At 30.5% G+C, this 19,739-nt stretch overlaps 1 protein-coding gene across 11 annotated transcripts in view; it reads right to left on the bottom strand.

Annotated features, from left to right (window-relative positions):
• LOC103577291 (syntaxin-binding protein 5) overlaps positions 1 to 19,739 on the bottom strand; it is a 245,942-nt gene that overhangs the window by 210,679 nt on the left and 15,524 nt on the right. For all 11 annotated transcript variants that reach the window (XM_053742555.1, XM_053742554.1, XM_053742559.1 and 8 more), the window contains exons 3-5: positions 16,860 to 16,957; positions 16,545 to 16,727; positions 1,951 to 2,085 (exon numbers count right to left, since the gene is read on the bottom strand). In XM_053742555.1, the coding sequence (XP_053598530.1) occupies positions 1,951 to 2,085; positions 16,545 to 16,727; positions 16,860 to 16,957 (416 nt within the window). The remainder of the gene's footprint in view (positions 1 to 1,950; positions 2,086 to 16,544; positions 16,728 to 16,859; positions 16,958 to 19,739) is intronic.

The following is a 19,739-nucleotide window of genomic DNA, read 5'->3' as shown; positions in this document are numbered from 1 at the left end:
ACACTTCCTTAGTCATTTGGGGGCCATGTTAGAGGCCACCTAGATCGAATTCGAACTTAGACGACAGTGGGGTAGTTCCACCCCTCCAAAATTAAGATATAAAAGGGCCAGCAAACACTTGCTCAGGGACTTAGGCCCTGGCCATCAGCTAGAGTGGACTGAGGACGCTTAGCGAGGTCCCACTCTAGCACCAGGACTCATAACAATTTATTTGAGTCGGCCTAACGATATCTAGTCATTTAGTCTGACATTTAAGTTCAAGATTTCAATCGAGATTCAAGTCCAAGCGATCGACTCGAGATTCAAGTGCAGGCAATCAATTTAAGAGACACTCAAGTCGAAGTGCCGACAACGACAGCCTCGTCATTGAATTCGCTCGATTTTCTTTTGTAAATTGTAAATCTTAAATTAGTTTTGTTATATATATATATCTGGTTTACAGAACCAAATTTTATTAATTATTAGTTAAGTGATTTGTGAGTGCACCCAACATCAAGTCGTATACCACAGTCAGGATCAAGAAGAGGAGGTCTATGATGCAGCGGCGTCCAGTTCCGTCGGTACGTCGAATACAACAAACCAGATAAGATTTACGATAAAATTGTTATTTTATACTCTCTCTCTCTTCAACGTAATATTTTACTTTAAACAATTATTTAATTTATTACCCCGTGTCCATTAAATAATTACGGATAAATATATTTATTTTGTTGTCGCTGGACATTTATTAATTATAAAAAAAAGGGGAAATTCTGTACATATTTGGGAGTTGGTTAAATAAAATTAGTTGTACATAAAAATTAAATTAAGCCTGAAAGAAATTACTTTTCATCACCAGTGTCTCTAGAATAAGTTAATTTCAGCCGCGTGTCCGGTCAAAGCGAGTCGACCCATCTCTGAGATTTATTTCCCGCGTTCAGAACCAGCAACATCGTAATTATAATTTATGTTTATATTTAATAATTTATTATTAATTAATTATTTAATCGGGAAACTTTGTAACTGTGGTTCGTGGCTATTAGACACGAAGTAGCCAAAGGTCACCGTTATAACTTAAATAATTATATATTAAAATCTAACTTTTATTTATTCTCCAGAAGCACAACAGAACTCACCTCAAAGAAATATATTATTCTATCAGAAATAAATATGGTATAAATAAGTATCTTCTTGAATCATTCATAGGCGCAATAAAATTTTGGTTATGAATCGGGTAAAATTATTTACCTGAACTGATGAAATTTTCCGTTGCCACACAGTTAAAAAATTTGTGTTAAATTTAACACGAATGACATGTCCCAAACGGTCCACTCAATTGTTTGTATTAATTTAACAGATTATACTTGTGTTAAGCGATAATACAGATTTAAAACTTATTGAGAATAGATTAACATATTCAACTTTAGTTGAATTGATGGTGTCAAATAATTAACACAAAATATTTATTATTTATTAAAATATTTAACCATCGAATTTTTATACACAAGAACACAAAATTTTCAACTGTGCACTATACCATTAATATGTTTACTTAAATAAAGTAATTTTTACTTTCAACCTTATTTTCTTAGTGTAGGAGTGAATGAAAACCCATTATGTTAAGTTAAACAGAAACAAATATTTTTACTGATTATATAAAATTACCAAAACAATTTCTAAGATTTAAATAATTCGTGAATCTAGCTATTTTATGTATTAAATGTTTAAATTTGATTTCCCATACAATTTTGATATTTTTAATAAATTTATAAGTACGCGCCAAAAGGGTCAAGGTTACGCGTGACAGTAGATATTAATTCCCTCAGAAGCATCACACATCTTCTGTACAAACTCTCACATATATTTACTTTTTAAGCACATAATAAACAATAGGAGCATACAGTAGTATACTATTAGTTATTTTACACCAACTATTTATTGAATAGAGTAAGAAATATTGATGATACTTACACTTCTATTGCTTTGTTCCAGTTGATCACGTATCCAGATAAAACAAAGGTCTCGATGTGAAGTACATGAATGTTCCCCCTTTCAGTACCAACATACAGCCACTTGCTTTGTAATGGTAGATGGATTGACGTTATCCTTCGAACACAGTATCAAGAATTGTATATAAAAAAAAATGCAAAAATAAAAATTAGAAATAGTATATTGTACACCGAGGGAGAAAAGTAGGGCATTCCAACCCGCGTGTATAATTACATACCCAAGCCGAAGACGAGGGTGGCAATCACGGGGATTGGGACGTCCTACATTCCTCCGTAGTGTGTATACAATTTTTCATCAGATCTGCACCTAAAAGTTTACATTTTTGGCCTCTGTTTCAGGAGAGAATGGCGCATGCGATAATTTTCGTCATTTGTTTTCTCTTAAAAGGAAAGAACGACTTTTTTCCCTCTAAGCAGGGCAGAAATGCAAACTTTCGGCGCAGGTATGGTGAAAAAACTTATTCTGGAATTTACATAAATTCAGCAAAACATCATAATAATTTTTAATTAAAAAATATTGTCGACTTTCAATTAATTTAATATTTTCAATTATCTGAAATTATACATACATTTTAGGGTGCCTAAAAATAAAATCAAAAACGTTTGACTCTATGGGCCAACCCCGAAACTTCCTGCTGTTTTCGAGCTCTCTGAGCTATTTTATTATCAATTTTTGAGCTCCTCGAGCTTCAAATATGGTTACACCAAAACAAAGCACATTTCGATGTACAAAGACAATTTTAGTCTGACGATATTTTCGTAATGAATTTACCGATTTGTACCTTCTTTGCGGAAAAACGATAGAGCTTTTTAGACTTAGATTTGAATAAATTTTGTAACAAATTGGTCCGATAAATTTCGAGTCATGCAACAACAACTACGAAAAATAATCTGGAAACCGGTTGACGAAATAAGGATCGTTTCTTACAATTTTGTTCACCATTATGTTTGAGAAATTCAATGTAATTGAACAGGAATTGATAGAAATGATCAAAAGAGAGAGTAAAATGACTTTTAAATTTAACCAGCGAGTTAGAATACCAAACATACGGAAAAAAATGTCAGAATACATACATGCATACATACAGACACTCGGACATCATTCTGAAAATAGTCAGAATAGCTTCCTAGGACCTCGAAACGTTGACATGAATACTCGATTTTCGAAAATCGGGGCTTGGATGGACGTCGATCCAGAAATAGTCAGAATAGCTTCCTAAGATCTTAAAACGTTGAGATCTGATAGAAACTCGATTTTCAAAAATCGATCTGAAACTAATAACTTCCCTTTTTTTGAAAACTTTCATAGCGGAAAATTAAAAATGTGGAGAATGGTTGACCCAGCGGGCCTGCTCCGAAACTTTCCACTCTTTTCAAGCTGGTGGAGCTCGAAGACATTTGTGAATATATTTTCAAGCCCTTCGAACGTCGTGCCTTCATCTATAATAATTTGAAAATCACATAAAATATTCAAATATAGGTCCTATGTTTTTCGACACACAAAAGTACCCTGATTAAAAAATCCAATAGATGCTTATAGCTGGAGTATAAGGCCCTATAACTTTTCGTCTTCGGACGACCAAACAGTACGGACGTGTTTGGAGAGCTGTCTCTTTCGATACGTATTTACTACTGTGGTGTATGTGTATTATTATAGTTGTCTTGTGTATGCTAAGTGGTTATTAGTGTATCAAAGTGTCTGCAATTCAGTGCTAAAAACTGATAAAGAAGATACCCCCCAGTGGGTGGAGTGAAGTTGAAGGAGCGTTCTTTCTGACTAGAAAAAGAGGATCAGCTACCATAATGGCGTCTGTCTCAGTGCCAAACAGTTACGTAAATGCTGCAAAAAATGAAGTTTTCCCTACTAAGTAATGTGCAATTATAATAGATGCAATCGAAGGTCTTACGATTAAGGAGTAGATTAATGCAATAGATAAAAAAATTACCGCAAATAAGATTCATTTCTAAAATTGCGAATAACAGAATTTATGTATACGTAGCGACCAAAGAAATTGCTGATAAACTAGTAACAGTCCATAAATCTATGATAATCGGAGAAAGAGAACTAAGCCTTCGGCCATTGATAAATAAAAATAAGAGGATTATACTATTCAACGTGACACCGACAATCCCACATAGCCACATCATTGAAGCACTTGATAAGATCCGTGTCAAAACTACGTCGTCAATTACTTGTCTTAAAGCAAATTTTAATGAGCCTGGTCACTCACATATCATGAGTTTTAGACGACAAGTATATATAAGCCCTGATGATGTCAAAAAGTTCATAGATATTTTACAAATTCCTTTTGATGATACAGTACATAATATTTACCCCTCCCCTAACTCACTCACATGTTTTGTTTGTCAACGGGAAGGACATATTGCCAAAGTTTGCCCTAATAACTCGGCCACGACTCCTGAAATTATCGACAAATCAACTGATGTAACACAGACTAAAGTACTTCTAATATTATAGTACCCAAAGATAATAGCAACAAACAACTACAAAATCTAACAACTCAAGTATACAACAACTCCATAGATCCATCAATTGAAAAAAAGACCTCTTTCAACTTCTGGCTCAACTTCATCACCATCCACTCAGGCTCATCATATGCTCAAAAGTTCAGAATTCCAGACACCAAGAAATAACTCAAAACCTATCAAAAAAATCGGTCTATCAGTTGACCCTGCGGGCCAGCCCCAAAACTTCTCGTCGTTTTTGAGCTCCTTGAGCTCAAAAAATTGTTGTGGATACATTTTCTAGCTCTTCGAGCTCGAAAATACTTCTGTATGTGGGTGAGCACTGAACTACTTCCGCTGACACCTAGCGCCGATGACTTTCTCCGCTTCCACATATATATTCTCCCAACAAATATTTTTCTTAAGTCTTTTACATTAAAAATCAAAGAAAATAAAAAAAAAAAAAAAAAAAAAAAAAAAAAAAAATGTCGATACCACCAATCGCCAGCATTTTTTCCGAAGTAAATTTCTATCGTATCGTCCAAAGACCATTTTTTTTGTTTTTGTTAACTATAAAAGTTATAAACAAATGGATTTTTTCAAAGTCCGGATTAGATTGAAAAAATCGAAAAAATGTTGATACCACCAATCGACAGGATTTTTTCTGAATCGAATTGCTGTCGTATCGTACCGAGAACTTTTTTTTTTGTTAACTAATGTTATAAACAAATAGATTTTTGCAGTCCTATTTATCGTCCAGATACTTTTTTTTGTTAACTAATGTTATAAATAAATCGCCAGATTGGTGGTATCGACATTTTGTCTTTTTTTTTTTTTTTTATTTTCTTTGATTTTTAATGTAAAAGACTTAAGAGAAATATTTGTTGGGAAAATATACATGTGGAAGAGGAGAAAGTCATAGGTGCTAGACAGCAGCGGAAGTAGTTCAGTGCTCGCCACTAGATGACACTCAACTTCTTGTGCTGTTCCTGGTTGGATCGATATTTTAGAGTTTTTATATTCCATACTTGAGAACAATTCTGGCACCGATACTCCTCTGTTATTTGACAGAGTGACAAGTGCCTGTTTTGGTAATCATATAGTAGATGCTTAACTACATAATGACATTAATAATTCCTTGAATAATTTCTCGACATCAAAAAATAAAAAATACTTTCCTGCTAACCAAAAAAAAAAAAAAACGTTTTAAACTCAAAACAAAATCTCGGAGGATAGTATATATGGAAAGTCTGAATGACTATGGTTTCTTAGGAAAATATACTATAAACTTTTTAGTTCAAACAACCCAGCGTAACATACTTCATCTAACTTAATATAAATGATAAGCCGTAACAAAATATTGTAGTTACGCTGACTTAAAATTTGTAGTTAAGAAAATTATGTTCAATTGGTTAATCTTACTTGATATAAATATTAAATTATTACCATGTCATATAGTTGCGCTGACTAGAAATTTTTAATTTAAATTACCCAACTCAGAACAGTCATGTTCACTAATATTATAGTAGTGTATTCAACTGCATAATAGTGTAATCGACTACTTTTTTGTAGTACTATTTACTATAACACTTTAGTTACGGGCACTACAGTCAATAGCTGAGATGTTTTTTTACTACGTTTTCCTAGTTCTGAAAACGTATTTTTTCTCTCAGTGTATGGAGTGGTTCGGCTTTTGCCTTTGAAAATGGTATATTTCTGCAAAAAAAAATGTATCAATGGACCTAATGGTGTCGGCCATCAAATTGTGAAAAAGTTTTTGAAAAAAAAAAAAAAATTATTTTCGTGGTTAAAATCATCAAAAATATCCGAGGTTTGTAAAAATTTTTGTGAAGGTTTACTTCAACATGAACAGCTTAAAAATTGTGTGAGACTCCCAAATGGAGTTATTGTTACAACGAAAACTAATGTTAAAAAAGATGTTGAAATTGAGTATAGAAGTTATTTCGCTGGTAATTGTAATTCCATGCAATTTTTTAAGAAATGTATTTATAAAAAGTCTATAATTCATAGTTCTGACTATACTCGTGCCACAAAAACCGATGATACTTATTTTCTGTCTATTAGGAATGAAATTATTCATGTTCATCATTTTGTCGTAATTAATGAAACATGTTATATTTATGGATGTTCTGTATCAACTGAACCATATTCTGTTGGTCAAGTTCAGATGGATCATATTCATTGTGTAGTTAATAAGTGTGGTGATGCTATTGTTATAACAAATATTGAAAATTTTAAAGAAAAATTAATGCATATCCAGATTGACATGAAACGCTATATTTGCTTTTTTCCATATATTGTTAATTTAAATTAGCTAAAACCGTTTGAGCGTGAGAGTCACTATTCAGGTTGATGTATTTATTATACTCTGGATCTGGATTGATCATTAACAAAAAATGAATATATATTTAAAACACAAAACTGTATTTATCTGTTATTACTATCTCAATAAAAAATATAAACGAATTAATAAAAAATTCTCTTTAATATTATTAAAATTCCCTCGACATATAAAAAATTTGTAGATTTATCGATAGCTTAACTTATTTTTTCTATTCACGATGGTTTAGGAACGTTTTCAAGCAGAAACTTTTTCCAAGATGAAAAACAATGAAGAATGTGCTGAATCTAAAGAGACAAAAATTGGGAACGTTGTTGTTAAAAATAATACATCATCAAAAAAGGTAAATATGAATAAATATTAGTTCCATTTTTTGGTAAAAATTTAAACTGTAAGTACAAAATCCGATCTTCAATTTCTTTTATTATTCGAATGTTGTCTTGAAAATTTTCGCGATGTGATTATATTGCTTTCAATTCTCTTCAATTTCTTTTATAAAAAATAAAAATACTTGAAAGAAATTTCATAAAAATAATTTTTTAGAAATCTAAGGATATGTTGAAGAACATAAAAAAGGAACATAAAGTGAGTTCTATTCTGTTATTAACATTTCATAAATAATCTGTTTACAATAATTCACAATATATGTAATAATAATCATAACTTCCTTATAGAGTAAACCGAAAAAACTATTAAAGAGGAAAGAAGAAACAGTCTCAAAACCTGTAAGTTTTATATGGATTTTTTTTAAATAATTAAAATTCATAGTTGAAACTGATTTAAAAATCATTATCGATTAAAATGATATATAGCTCCAACTTTGTAAAATATGTACTTATGAAATTTTGTAATTATTTATGCAGGTAACTCTTGTAGTACCAGTCAAAAAACCCAGAATTACTGAAACACCATTTGCAAAAATAGATGGATCTCAGAATGACAATTTACCACTCAAGCTAGATGATGTTCCTCCAGGTACTGTTAAGTTTAAAACTTCCATGTACTAAATTTTTTTTTCAATCCAAAAAATTCATTAGATAAAATAATAAACTATTTTCAGGATTAGCTGACACGGTTTTAATTCCTGACATTGACTTGGGACATTTGAATACACAATTAGGAGCCGGAAAATGCCATCAAACGTCAGTGATGTCCAATAAAGGTATATTTAAACTTGTTATCTTGTACACATGTATATATCAGTCAATATTCTATAATAATTATTATCATGGTATGAATTTTCAGTCTTGTCTATCGGAAAATTGAAACATGAAAAACGGAAAGAAGATAAGTGTTGATTATCAAGTTTATCGTATGAGCAAATTTTGTAAAATATAATTTTATTTATTGTAGTCTGAAAACAGATAATGCTAAGAAAGTAGCTTCAACAAGTCATGTAGGTAAATTAGCACATGAGATTCAATTCATAAAAAATGAGTTAAAGAAAAGAGAAGTATTTGAAAAAAATATACTGGAGCAGATGTCTAAGCTAATAGCAACTTCGGAGCAGAATAAGAAAATGCTTCAATCGATAACAGACAACTGGAATGAATTTCGGGGTAACATTATTTTTTTTTTTTTGACTCATTACAATATTCATTGGATAACTTATCTACAAATGTTTTGGATATCCAGAAATTCCGTCAGATAAAAGCTCCAAAGCGCTCGAAGAGAAAACCGGTGTTCCTAGCGTTGGTTTTCACAGAAAATCTGATAAGACAGTAAGTTTTATTTAGGTACCTACGTTAGAAAATTGTAAGTAAAGTTGATTAACTTTTTGTTGTTTGGATAGATTCACATTGGTGAAGGAATATATATTCCTAAGGCTACTTATGACGCAGCAAAATTAAAAGCCAAGACAGGATCTCAATTTGTGAAGAAAATGTTGATTCCGATTTTTCCCCTCAGGAATTATTAGATTCCAGTGTAGGTGGGGGTAAATCAAATCGGTACAAGAAAGAGACGCAAAAACCACCTTTAGATCCGACCCGGTTGTTGGCAGTAAAAAGTATGCTAACTACTTTGACATTTTATCTGACTTTTATTTAACGAATATTTTTTAGTCGTAATAATTGGTTTTCAAGTAAAGATATTTTTTTTTAAATGTAATTTATAAATGTTACTGTATTTTTAAGGTATTTACCAATACTATTTGGAGCCACTGAATAAAACTCCTGAAGAAGTTCAAGTAGAATTAAAAAAAACTAAAGACTACATAAGTAGCAAGATAAGCGATATGAGAAAACCCCCGGTATCAAAAGTAAGTATAAATATGTTTCGAAGAAGTTTGTATACTTAAAATGGTTATTTCTTTTAACGAATAATGAAATATCAGTTTACTAAATTATAAAAATGATTTTTCTTTTATTAGAAATCTCTAAAAAAAGACGAAGAGTTTGATGACGAACAACTTGAAGAAGAACTGGAGGATGATGGTATAGAAGTTTCACAATCAAGCGATGAAACGAGCGATGAAGAAGCTGATGATTTGAAAGAAAAGCAAGATCAAGAAGAATCTGACATCGAAGATGTTGAGAAGCCGGAGTTTGCGGAAAGTGATGGAGAAAGTGATCGAAATATCATAGACGCTACCGGAAACGAATCAGAACACTCTGCGACTGAGGAGACAGATAATATTTAATGTGAAAATTGGAAAAATTTAAAGAAAATTTAAAATTTTTGATAATTTTAGATAGAAAAACTAGCCTGATTAAATAACCAAATTAAACCGAATTAAACAACAATGGAAACAGAATTAAACAGAATTGGAAAACTAATTCTGTTTAATTCTGTTTCCATTGTTGTTTAATTCGGTTCTTTAATCAGGGTAAGCAAAAATAAGTTAATTTAATATTAATAAACATTTTATTCATTATTTCAATAAGTTCTAAGTGAAATTTTATGCATGTCCGTACAATAATAGAGATCGTGAAATTTAGTTATTTAATAAATGTCTCAAAAAATCGTAAATTCACCAAGAAATTTTTTTTATCAAAACCCTTACACAGATACGACAATGAGATTCTTTAATAATCTCATAGAATTGATGATATAAGAGAATCTAATACATTCTTGTAAGAAATATTTTTACCTACCTAATAAGTTAACTTGAGAAATTGCGCTATACATCTAAATGTCATTGCAAAATAATTTCTTATAAAACTGGTGATTTACTAAAATCTCATAGAATCTTATAAGTAATAAATGGTTTAATATTGATTTTAATTAAATTAGGGAATCATTTCCTTGTAAAAACCTTCACAGATACGACCGTTAAATACTCATATATTCCAATAGAAGATCCGATAGTAAAATACTCATAAATTCTCATTAAATTTTTGACCGTAATTTTTATTTAATTTTATAAGTTTTAAAATAAAAATTATTACTTATAAAAACTGATAAAATCGCTAGTCAAGTTGCCAAAGATTCTAACCTTATAAAAACCCGATGAAAAAAGTTTTTGTCTAATTATATATAATTATATATGTTCATATATATAATCATATATGATTATATATAATCATATATGAAGTTATATATAATCATGCATGATTATATATAATTATATATGACCCCATACATAATTAGATCTGATCATACCTGGCTGTTATTAGCCCATATATAAGTCTATATATGATCAGATCTAATTATATATAAGTCTATATATAATTAGATCTGATCAGATCTGATTATATATGAGTCTATATATAATTAGACATGTTCATACTTGGCTGTCAACTCCATTTACTACCATATATAAGTCTATATATGATCAGATCTAAGTATATATAAGTCTATACATAATTAGATCTGTTTAGACATGACTGATACAAATCCATATACAATTAGATCTGATCAGACATGGCTACTATAAATTCATGTATGCTCGTGCATAAGTTTATATATAATTGGATCTGATCAGACATGACTGATATAAAGTTATATGTAGTTATATATATATATATATATTACATAATATGACAATTTTTTAATATAAATGTTATTAAATTTTTATTTTGTCAACTATCAAATAAACTTAAATTCCCAATACTTAAAAAATGTTCAAAGGTTTCGGCAGCAATTTAAAAGTATTAATCGATATCGATTTATATACGAATATTTATAAGTTTATAGATAAATAGATTTGATTATATGTATCTATTGAATTCTATTGTAATTTATGTACAAAATCAAATTCATTATTAGGTGCATTATTTACGTATGATGTATCGACTTGATTATTTGAGGTAAGTAACGCCATAAACATTTCTTTATTGTAAGTTCAGAACAGACTAGAGGATCAGAGTACAATCCAGCGATCACTAAAGTTAAGCATCATCGGCGTAGGTCATTGATTGGATGGGTGACCTCGTAGTAAAGTGGTGGTCAATGAATAGTAATTTTTTTTTTTTTTTTATTTAAATTTAATCGATATTTATATTGATGAAATCAATAAATCCTAATTAAATTACTTAATTAATAATTTAAAGGTATTCTAAATGAGATTCTAAAAATGACTATATTCATTTATGCATGATCATGTATAAACAGATCTGATTACATATAATTAGACCTGGCCAATTTTTGGATCCAATTATATATAGACGATTATGCATAATTATATATGATTAGACAAAAACTTTTTTCATCGGGAACTCATAAAAAAGGACAATAAATTTTCAAGTCTCATAGAAAATATATCAGTTTTTATGAGGTACGATAACAAAATCTTATACATTGACATTTTAATTAACAAAAAAATTTTATAAGGACCTATGAGGTTTATCACTGCCAAATGCACACTATTTTCTCATATATATTTCCGGTTCATTATTTTTTATGAGAATTTATGAGATCTTTTCAACAGGGATAGATATCACATGTTAGAGACAAAAACTCATACAGAAAATTCAATCCGCCGTGTAGCTGAACACGTGGAAAAAATTTAATTATAGATCTTTAAGGTGTAAGCACTTGGAACTTTGGAAAATGTGTGAAGCCGTGATTGTAAACAACTACCTGCATTTTTTTTTCTCGAAATTGAATTCATTGATAATTTTGAAAAAAATTAAGTGCATTCTTTTAACCTTTCTGAAAATTTTGACGTTATTAATAAGCATAAAAATATATACAAAGTAAATCAAAAAATTAATTTTCGAAACCGGGCGGCGCTACGCCACCCGGTGCGATTGAGCCTCCGGGAGATTTTCTAACTTCGTTATTGCCAAATGTCGTTACCGCCACTATTTCAATATGTTTTACCGCAAGTGAAATACAAAGATAAAGTAATGGTTGAGATTAGTTTTCACCGTTTATATTATAACTTATGTGATTTGTTTAAAATAATGTAATAATTCCACTCGTATTAAATATTATTTATATAAAAATAATAATAAAAATACAATTGGTAAGTAAATTATTGTATAATACATCATACTAAAATTAACAGATGTTTTGATTTATATATTACTCATTATTTAAATAAAAAAAAAAAAAAAAAATTTTCAGATAAACCAATTGAAAAAAAAAACAATTAATGCCAATTTTTTAAATTATTTTTGTTTCACAAGGAAATACTATTCGGTTACATTTGGCAACAGCGCGTAGATTTAACACGGCGGCGGAGCGCTCACCATACGACCGACTTAGTTCGGAAAAGACACGCTACCTACGAAGGGTTAAATAAATGAATACTCATCCTAACCTAAATGCATATCTTCAAATTAACGATACTATAGACTGTTAAATTAATATGTGAGTATTCTCAATCAAGGTATATGAATCGTTATTCTGACAATACGTCATTTGGCGATACATTGGATAGTCATTCTAACGATATTTTTTTCTCCGTGTATTCCTTTCTTATACATATTCACATACCACTTAAACATATCATACAATAACGATGCATATCATTCAATGGAACCTTAATGGTTTAAATTACAGATCAGAATTCCTAAAAATCCTAAAGGGAAAAGATAACCCAGATATTATATATATCTGCAAGAAACTCATTTAAAAAAACAAAACTCCGATTAAAATGAGAAAATTTAATTGTTTCAACAAGAATAAAGAGAATTCTACACATGCTAGTGAGTCACAATTTGCGTACGGTTTCATATCCCAACTCAACAGATTTTCATTAATTCTAACCTGGAAATCATTGCAGTTACGGTTAAAATTCTATATGAAGTTACAATATGTAGTGTCTACATTCCCAACAGGCATAATCTAACGTCTATTGACCTTAGCAGCATAACAGCCCGATTGATACATCCAGTTATCATCCTAGGAGATTTTAATAGTCACAACATCCTGTGGATATCAAAATTTACTGACTATATTAGAGCTAAGATCATTCAGGAATGGATAGAGGATAATAACCTTTTTACCCTCAATAAAGAGGTCCCTACTCACTTATGTATCTCATTCATTAATATTTAACTGTGAATGAAATCCAATACAAGCTATTAATACTATAAAACACAAAACATATCACCATTGCGTGGAAGCCCTCTCACGAAGAAATAACTGGAAACCAAACTGCTGACTTCAATGCCAAACAAGCAATTCTAGATGGAGAAGACTTCAGAGCTCTCCCTATTCCAGTAAAAGACATTAAAAAAGTTTTCAAAAACCACATTAAAGATAAATGGAATAATATTTAGATGGGCCCACCATCTAAGCTGCACAAAATCCGCAATATTATATGGGATTCAGCCCCTCAATTAAAAAAAGACGAGACCAATGTATTCTCGCCAGACTCAGAATTGGGCACACCAGATTTTCTCATGGTCACCTAATAAGTAAAACGGAACCCACTATGTGCCCAGAATGTCACACACCGGCTACTGTGGAACACGTCATTGCCGAATGTTCAAAAATAAACGCCATGAGAAGAATAGCCAACCCTTATTGAAAGAAACGATTTAAAAAGATTTAAGAAAAAAAAAAACAATTTTTAATTCTTTTTAATATGCTTTTGAATACTTTTGAATAACCTTTCTTATGGCCATTTAACATCGTAAATCGTTTCGAATCGTTTCTTTTAATTAGGGAAATGGCCAACGATCCCCTGGAATATTTTAAAAGGCAACAAGTTTATTAATGAAATAAATGAGTTGTTCAAAAATTTTAAATTAATAGTATAAATTCAAAATAACATAAAGATCTGATAAAATGATTAAAATGAAACATATATAATTGTTCAAAGTTTTCAAATTTAATAGCAAAAGTAAATGTAATATACACGGAAAGAACGATGTTGGACTGGGTACAATCCGATATTGTACCCAGTCCAATCTCGTTCTTTCCGTGTATAATGTAGAAGGATTTTGTATATTATTAGTAGTTGCTAAAAACCTGCGAGGTTGATGCGACTTAAAATGAACAATTAAATAATAAATGAAGGCCCTATACTTAACTATAGCACTTTTCATAGAACTCATTCATTCTTATAAAATCATTATAGGAATTTATGAAAATCTATTGGATTCTATAAGATTTTATAAACAGGGCAGTTGAACAGTTTACTATATATAGATAATGTGATGCAATTGATTTTAAAAATTAAAAACAATCAATTCATGATTTTAATAATTTTTTTTTTTTGATAAATGTTATAAATAAAAGTTATTGAAAGTGAAAAATTGTATATTTTATAAAAATAAATTATTTACAACATTCCAACCTAATCATTCATACAATAAGTAACAAACCTTTTGAATGACAGCCAAGTTTGAGGACATCTGATAATTTTAGTGGTTTATATTCAATAAATCAAGTAAAATACACTCATGCCATAAATTAAAGGAACTTAGAAATTTTAGAAATTTTTTAGTGATTTCTGCAAGACTATAACTTCGTAAAAAATAATGGTATCGGGATTTTTAAAAAAAATCGTTTTATAAATTGAAATCTCTAGTTTCAGCGCATTTTTATCAAAATTTTTTTAAAGCTTCAGCTATTTCACAAACATGAGAAATACCGCGAGACAAAAATTTTCTAAATTTTTTCTTTTCTCTGAGAGAGTCCACAGGCTGCGAAAAATTCTTTTCAGCTAAACCAATGCAAAGGTCGGTTAGCAGATTTAATCAGCTTTAATTTGCATTTTTTTGGAGATTCATACGAGAACTTGTCGCAAAGATAACAGTCTTCAAATAAAAAATTATCCATTTGGGTTTGAATATCGATATTTCAGGTACCAATGATCGCACAGTAAATTTGAGGGTGTCGTTGAAAACTTAAATAAATTCCCTACAAGGCCCTTTCATCATTTTTCGAAAAAATAGTATATTATACACCTAGGGAAGTAAAGTAAGAAATGTCTCAGATCACATGTAATTGTTGGCCGAGGCGAAGCCGAAGTCAACAAACGTGTGATCTGAGGCTTTCATATTTACTTCCCGAGGAGTGTATATTATTTTTCTCGTCGACGGAGGCGGAAAGCGTCAACTTTCAACTCGGCTTCGCCTCGGCCAACAATTACATGTGATCTGAGACATTTCTTACTTTACTTCCCTAGATGTATAATATACTATTTTTTTATTTTCAACATCCATTAAAAGTGTGCACACAAAAAATGCTTTATTTCTGTTTTATTTTTTGTAAATCAACCGCTACTCTGCAAGTATCGATGAAAAGACTAATGTCACCAAGTACTTTTCTGGCTTGATGTACGCACAATAACCCTGTAAATTTTTTAATTGATCTATCGAACCGTTTTTCAGGGTCGATTAATCAAAGTTTTGCTAAACAATTATAGGAACAAGTTTTATTCCTTTAATTGTGTAATCATAATCGAAATGAAAAAATAATTTTTTAACTTCCCGCTAAGAAAATCGATGATTTTTTAAAATTTCGGGAAGTTATTGTTTTCACCCCGATTTGCGAAAATCGAATAGATGTCGATGTTTTGAGGTTCTAGGAAGCTATTCTGACTAAATTCAAGATGATGTCCGAGTGTATGTATGTATGTATGTATGTATGTATGTATGTAAATATATATAACTCTTGAACGGATGAACCGATTTTGATCGTTAAGGTGTCATTCGACACGGCTTGTTAATATATAAAAACCGTGAAAAATTGAGCTTTATCAAGTGCGTTCGAAGGTATTCTAAAAATAAAATTTTTTTAAAAATGTTTTTTTAGATAACTTTTAATTTGCTCGATGGATCGATTCAAAAATCTAATCAGCTCTAAAACTTTATAAGCCACATCGAATGCCACCTCAACCATCAAAATCGGTTTATTTGTTTAAGAAAAATCGTTGACGAAAGAATTAAAAAAGTATTTTCGAGCTCGAAGAGCTCGAAAATCCATTCACAACAATTTTTTCGAGCTCATCGAGCTCGAAAACAGCGGGAAGTTTTGAAGCTGGCTTGCAGGGTCAACTGATAGACCAATTTTTTTTTGTTGATATGATGGATATAAATAAAGGATTTTAATTTATATACATTTATCTTATTTGTTGTTTTAGAATTTTCACAACCTTGAATGATAACAGTTACCATCTTCAATTGTAACTGTTATCATTGTCGATAGTAAAACTAATTATTATTACTACTGAAAAATTTTACTCTTATTTCAGATAGTTCAAATTAAAAATTTTATATTGCAGATAGTATAATCAAATTCTCTCCGTGTACTTTACCTTAATCAATTATTTGATAAATTGCTTGATGAAAAATTCGTAAAACCATATTGAATTTTTTTTTAATTACCTTTCACGTTGAAATTTGAGACTCTGTATAACCTGAGGAATTTTTTGTCTCAAATTCCATAAATGTAACGTGTCATCTGCAGTTACAGAAATCAAGGCCCCTTCATTGATGAGAAATTCAAGTTGAATTACTGCTGCACCACCCTCATGTTTAATGTTTACGTCCACACCAGGTCTTCCGAGTCTAAAGTTTCATTTTGATATTTTCCATCAGTTATTATGGTCAAGATAAAATAATTGTGTTCAAATAATTAAATAAACAAACAAATAAGTGTAAATCGAAACTTAAAAAATAATTATATATTGATAAGGATACAGTCTTAAGGATCCAGATTTAGTACCAATAGCTAATAACTTTTGCACTGGATCAAATGCGACTGCTGTTGGCTGATGTGGAAAACCATGACGGAATGTCTGTAATTAATATTATAAAAATAATAATTAATGTTAGTAAGCTTTATTCATCAAAAATATTATAATATTCAGTAATTTTAATAATTTGAATGCTCATATGCAGTATTGAAGCACAATGAACCTGATATTTTAAATGTAGTTTTATTGTATTAAAATTAATTAATCGCTATCTGATATTAATTTAATATTAGTAAATTATCGCTTAGAAGTACAACTTTATTAGCTTGTTACCGTTTCATATATAGTTCCTGCTTGCAAATAGCCGTTCTAACCTAAGTAGCACCGAGTCCTAAACTCGAATCCTAGACCTTTCTCTTGCAGCTCAATCCTCTCAATGCTTTAATCCGCATAGGTATGGCGGGTTTCCTAATGTGAATTTAATATTTTGCGCTCTCGAGTTTTTGATTTACATACTTAGATCTACGTATTCGCTCCGTGCGAAGTCATGGTAGGAAAAACTAAATTGATGCCAGCGTGAGCTACGGATAATTTCGGTACTTAAAGAGGATATTTTGTTCTTTTGGCGTATTAAATACACGTGTTAATCATTTTTTTTTTTTTTTTTTTTTTTTTCTTTTTTTTTTTTAAATAAAATGAGCCATCGAAATTGCTGTGTTATTGACTACAAACACACGAGCAGAAAGAACGATTGTAAATTTTAGAAATTTCCGGTTGCTTCTTGGAAATAAAATCAAAAGAAAAAATGAATAGCTGGAGTAAGAAAGGAAAAGTACTACTATAACCTTTATTTCAATTATAAAAGTAACACTGAAAATCACAGACATCAAAAAATGAATAGCTTTTTTTTTATTAACAGTTAATAAATATTTTCAAATAATAATTAAAAGATATTACATTTTGATGCGTTCAACATTTTTTTTGTGTGTTTCAGCCATTTTATTCATTTTTTTTTTTTTAATTATGAAGAAAATAAAAATTTATTTCATTAATATAACAATTTTATTGAAAAATAATAATTTTAGTTTTTTAAGAAACTCTTATTTCGTGTTATTATTTTTTTAAACTTTGAAAGTACTTATAACCAAATTTTCACTAAGTTTTGAGTATTTTTTTATTGATCATGCTTATTTCTTGTTAGCTGAATCGATAACAACAAAAAGTAAAAATTTATAAAACTTTTCGCTACAGCTATAGCTCTTATATTCATAGAATTTTTTGGAGATCAAATATTATAATTTTTAAAGCGAACTTCTATTAAATTATATGCTGATTATATCTCAATATCCTCCTTTAGTTCATTTATTACTTGGCGCTGCTGTCGCGCATGGAGCGAATATCTACGTAGATCTAATCTATTTTGGAAGACGACGAATGTGCTGCACACATTTAAATCGAGCAAGTGAAATAATCGAGATCTACTAAGTAAAACTAGAATTTATAACTAAAAAGTGTTTCCTCTTAATTAAATATAAAATATATATATTTTCTAAAAAATAATTAAATCCACAGAATTGATGTTTTATTTATATTTAGCAAATAAAATAAACATGGGAGATTCTAACCTAGAAAATCCAAAGAGTAGAGAATTACCATTAGCTTATCGAGACGTAACATAGCGGAAAAAAGGGGACACACGGTGCCCTCTAACAGATCTCGAGCAAAATAACGTACTGTACACCAACAATCGGTACAGCAATTATAGCAAAGCTTCCTACATTGTTTTTATAACACACAGAAATCCAAAAAATCACGACGTTGGAAATGCTCCAAAAAATATTGGAAACCTACACCCTATGGATGTTGCAGCGCACTAGAATCCAATAACCTGGTAGATAACCAAAATCAATGGCTTCCCTAAAAATGGCAAGCTTATATCCCAGACTTCGAAACTACTAGAATCAGAATAGGCAGAAGTCAAAGCCTGTCTCACATAAGAGCAAATCAAAGAAGTCCTCAGCTGGGACCATCAAGCAATTAAGATAATTCACATGGACAGATTTACAAGACCCTCAAACCGACAGGACAAAAAACATGAGAGAGTCCTAACAGAGACTGTTAAGTTTGTCTTTGAAAGCGGAAGACTTCCCACACGAAGCAAAAAAAGATGCGCTATTTGCGGAAAAACTACGAGGAAAAAGACTGCACTAACACGAGAACACACTGCACGAATTGTAAAGATCAACATAAAACAACCGTCAGAGGTTGCAGAATTAAAATCAACAGCATGATTATAATAAAAATAAGTTTGCACCTCAACATAAGTAAAAAGGAGGCACAAAATTAATAATTGCGAAGATAATTGGATATTCCCAATTAATTACACACTTAGTGCGTGAAAACGTCTAAAACCGAAAGGGATAAAGTTAAAATATTACACCAATCAAGAAGGAAAATCAGGAAAATGGAAAATAGTTATACTCCAATTACATAATCAACGATATAACAATACGACCCAGCTCCACTAGACCTAGAGCAAACCTCGGCTACATCGTCTGGGCACAACTCCACTATGAAGGAGGAAGAGTCGGATCAACTAACGACTCAAACAAGACCAATTTTTGTGCTGACACAATATGGAGTAAGAGAGACAAATCTAGCCGCAATAGAATACAAACAACAATCTCAGATCCTTAAACCGTTAAAAGATATAACAAATGCAATCAACATTACTTAAGAATCACTACAAAATACGAGTTATATCAATAAACAAACTATACAAGCCAACGACATTAAACAAAACGAGAATTTAAAGAGCATTCCATACCAACTTGTCCTACCAATGGACTTTGCATCTCCGATTTCGCTGAAATTGGGGCACTTT

This window comes from Microplitis demolitor, chromosome 10 (assembly GCF_026212275.2).
Source record: "Microplitis demolitor isolate Queensland-Clemson2020A chromosome 10, iyMicDemo2.1a, whole genome shotgun sequence".
Lineage (NCBI taxonomy): Eukaryota > Metazoa > Arthropoda > Insecta > Hymenoptera > Braconidae > Microplitis > Microplitis demolitor.
Note: the sequence above shows the minus strand (reverse complement) of the source record. Positions and strands in the feature narration are given on the sequence as shown.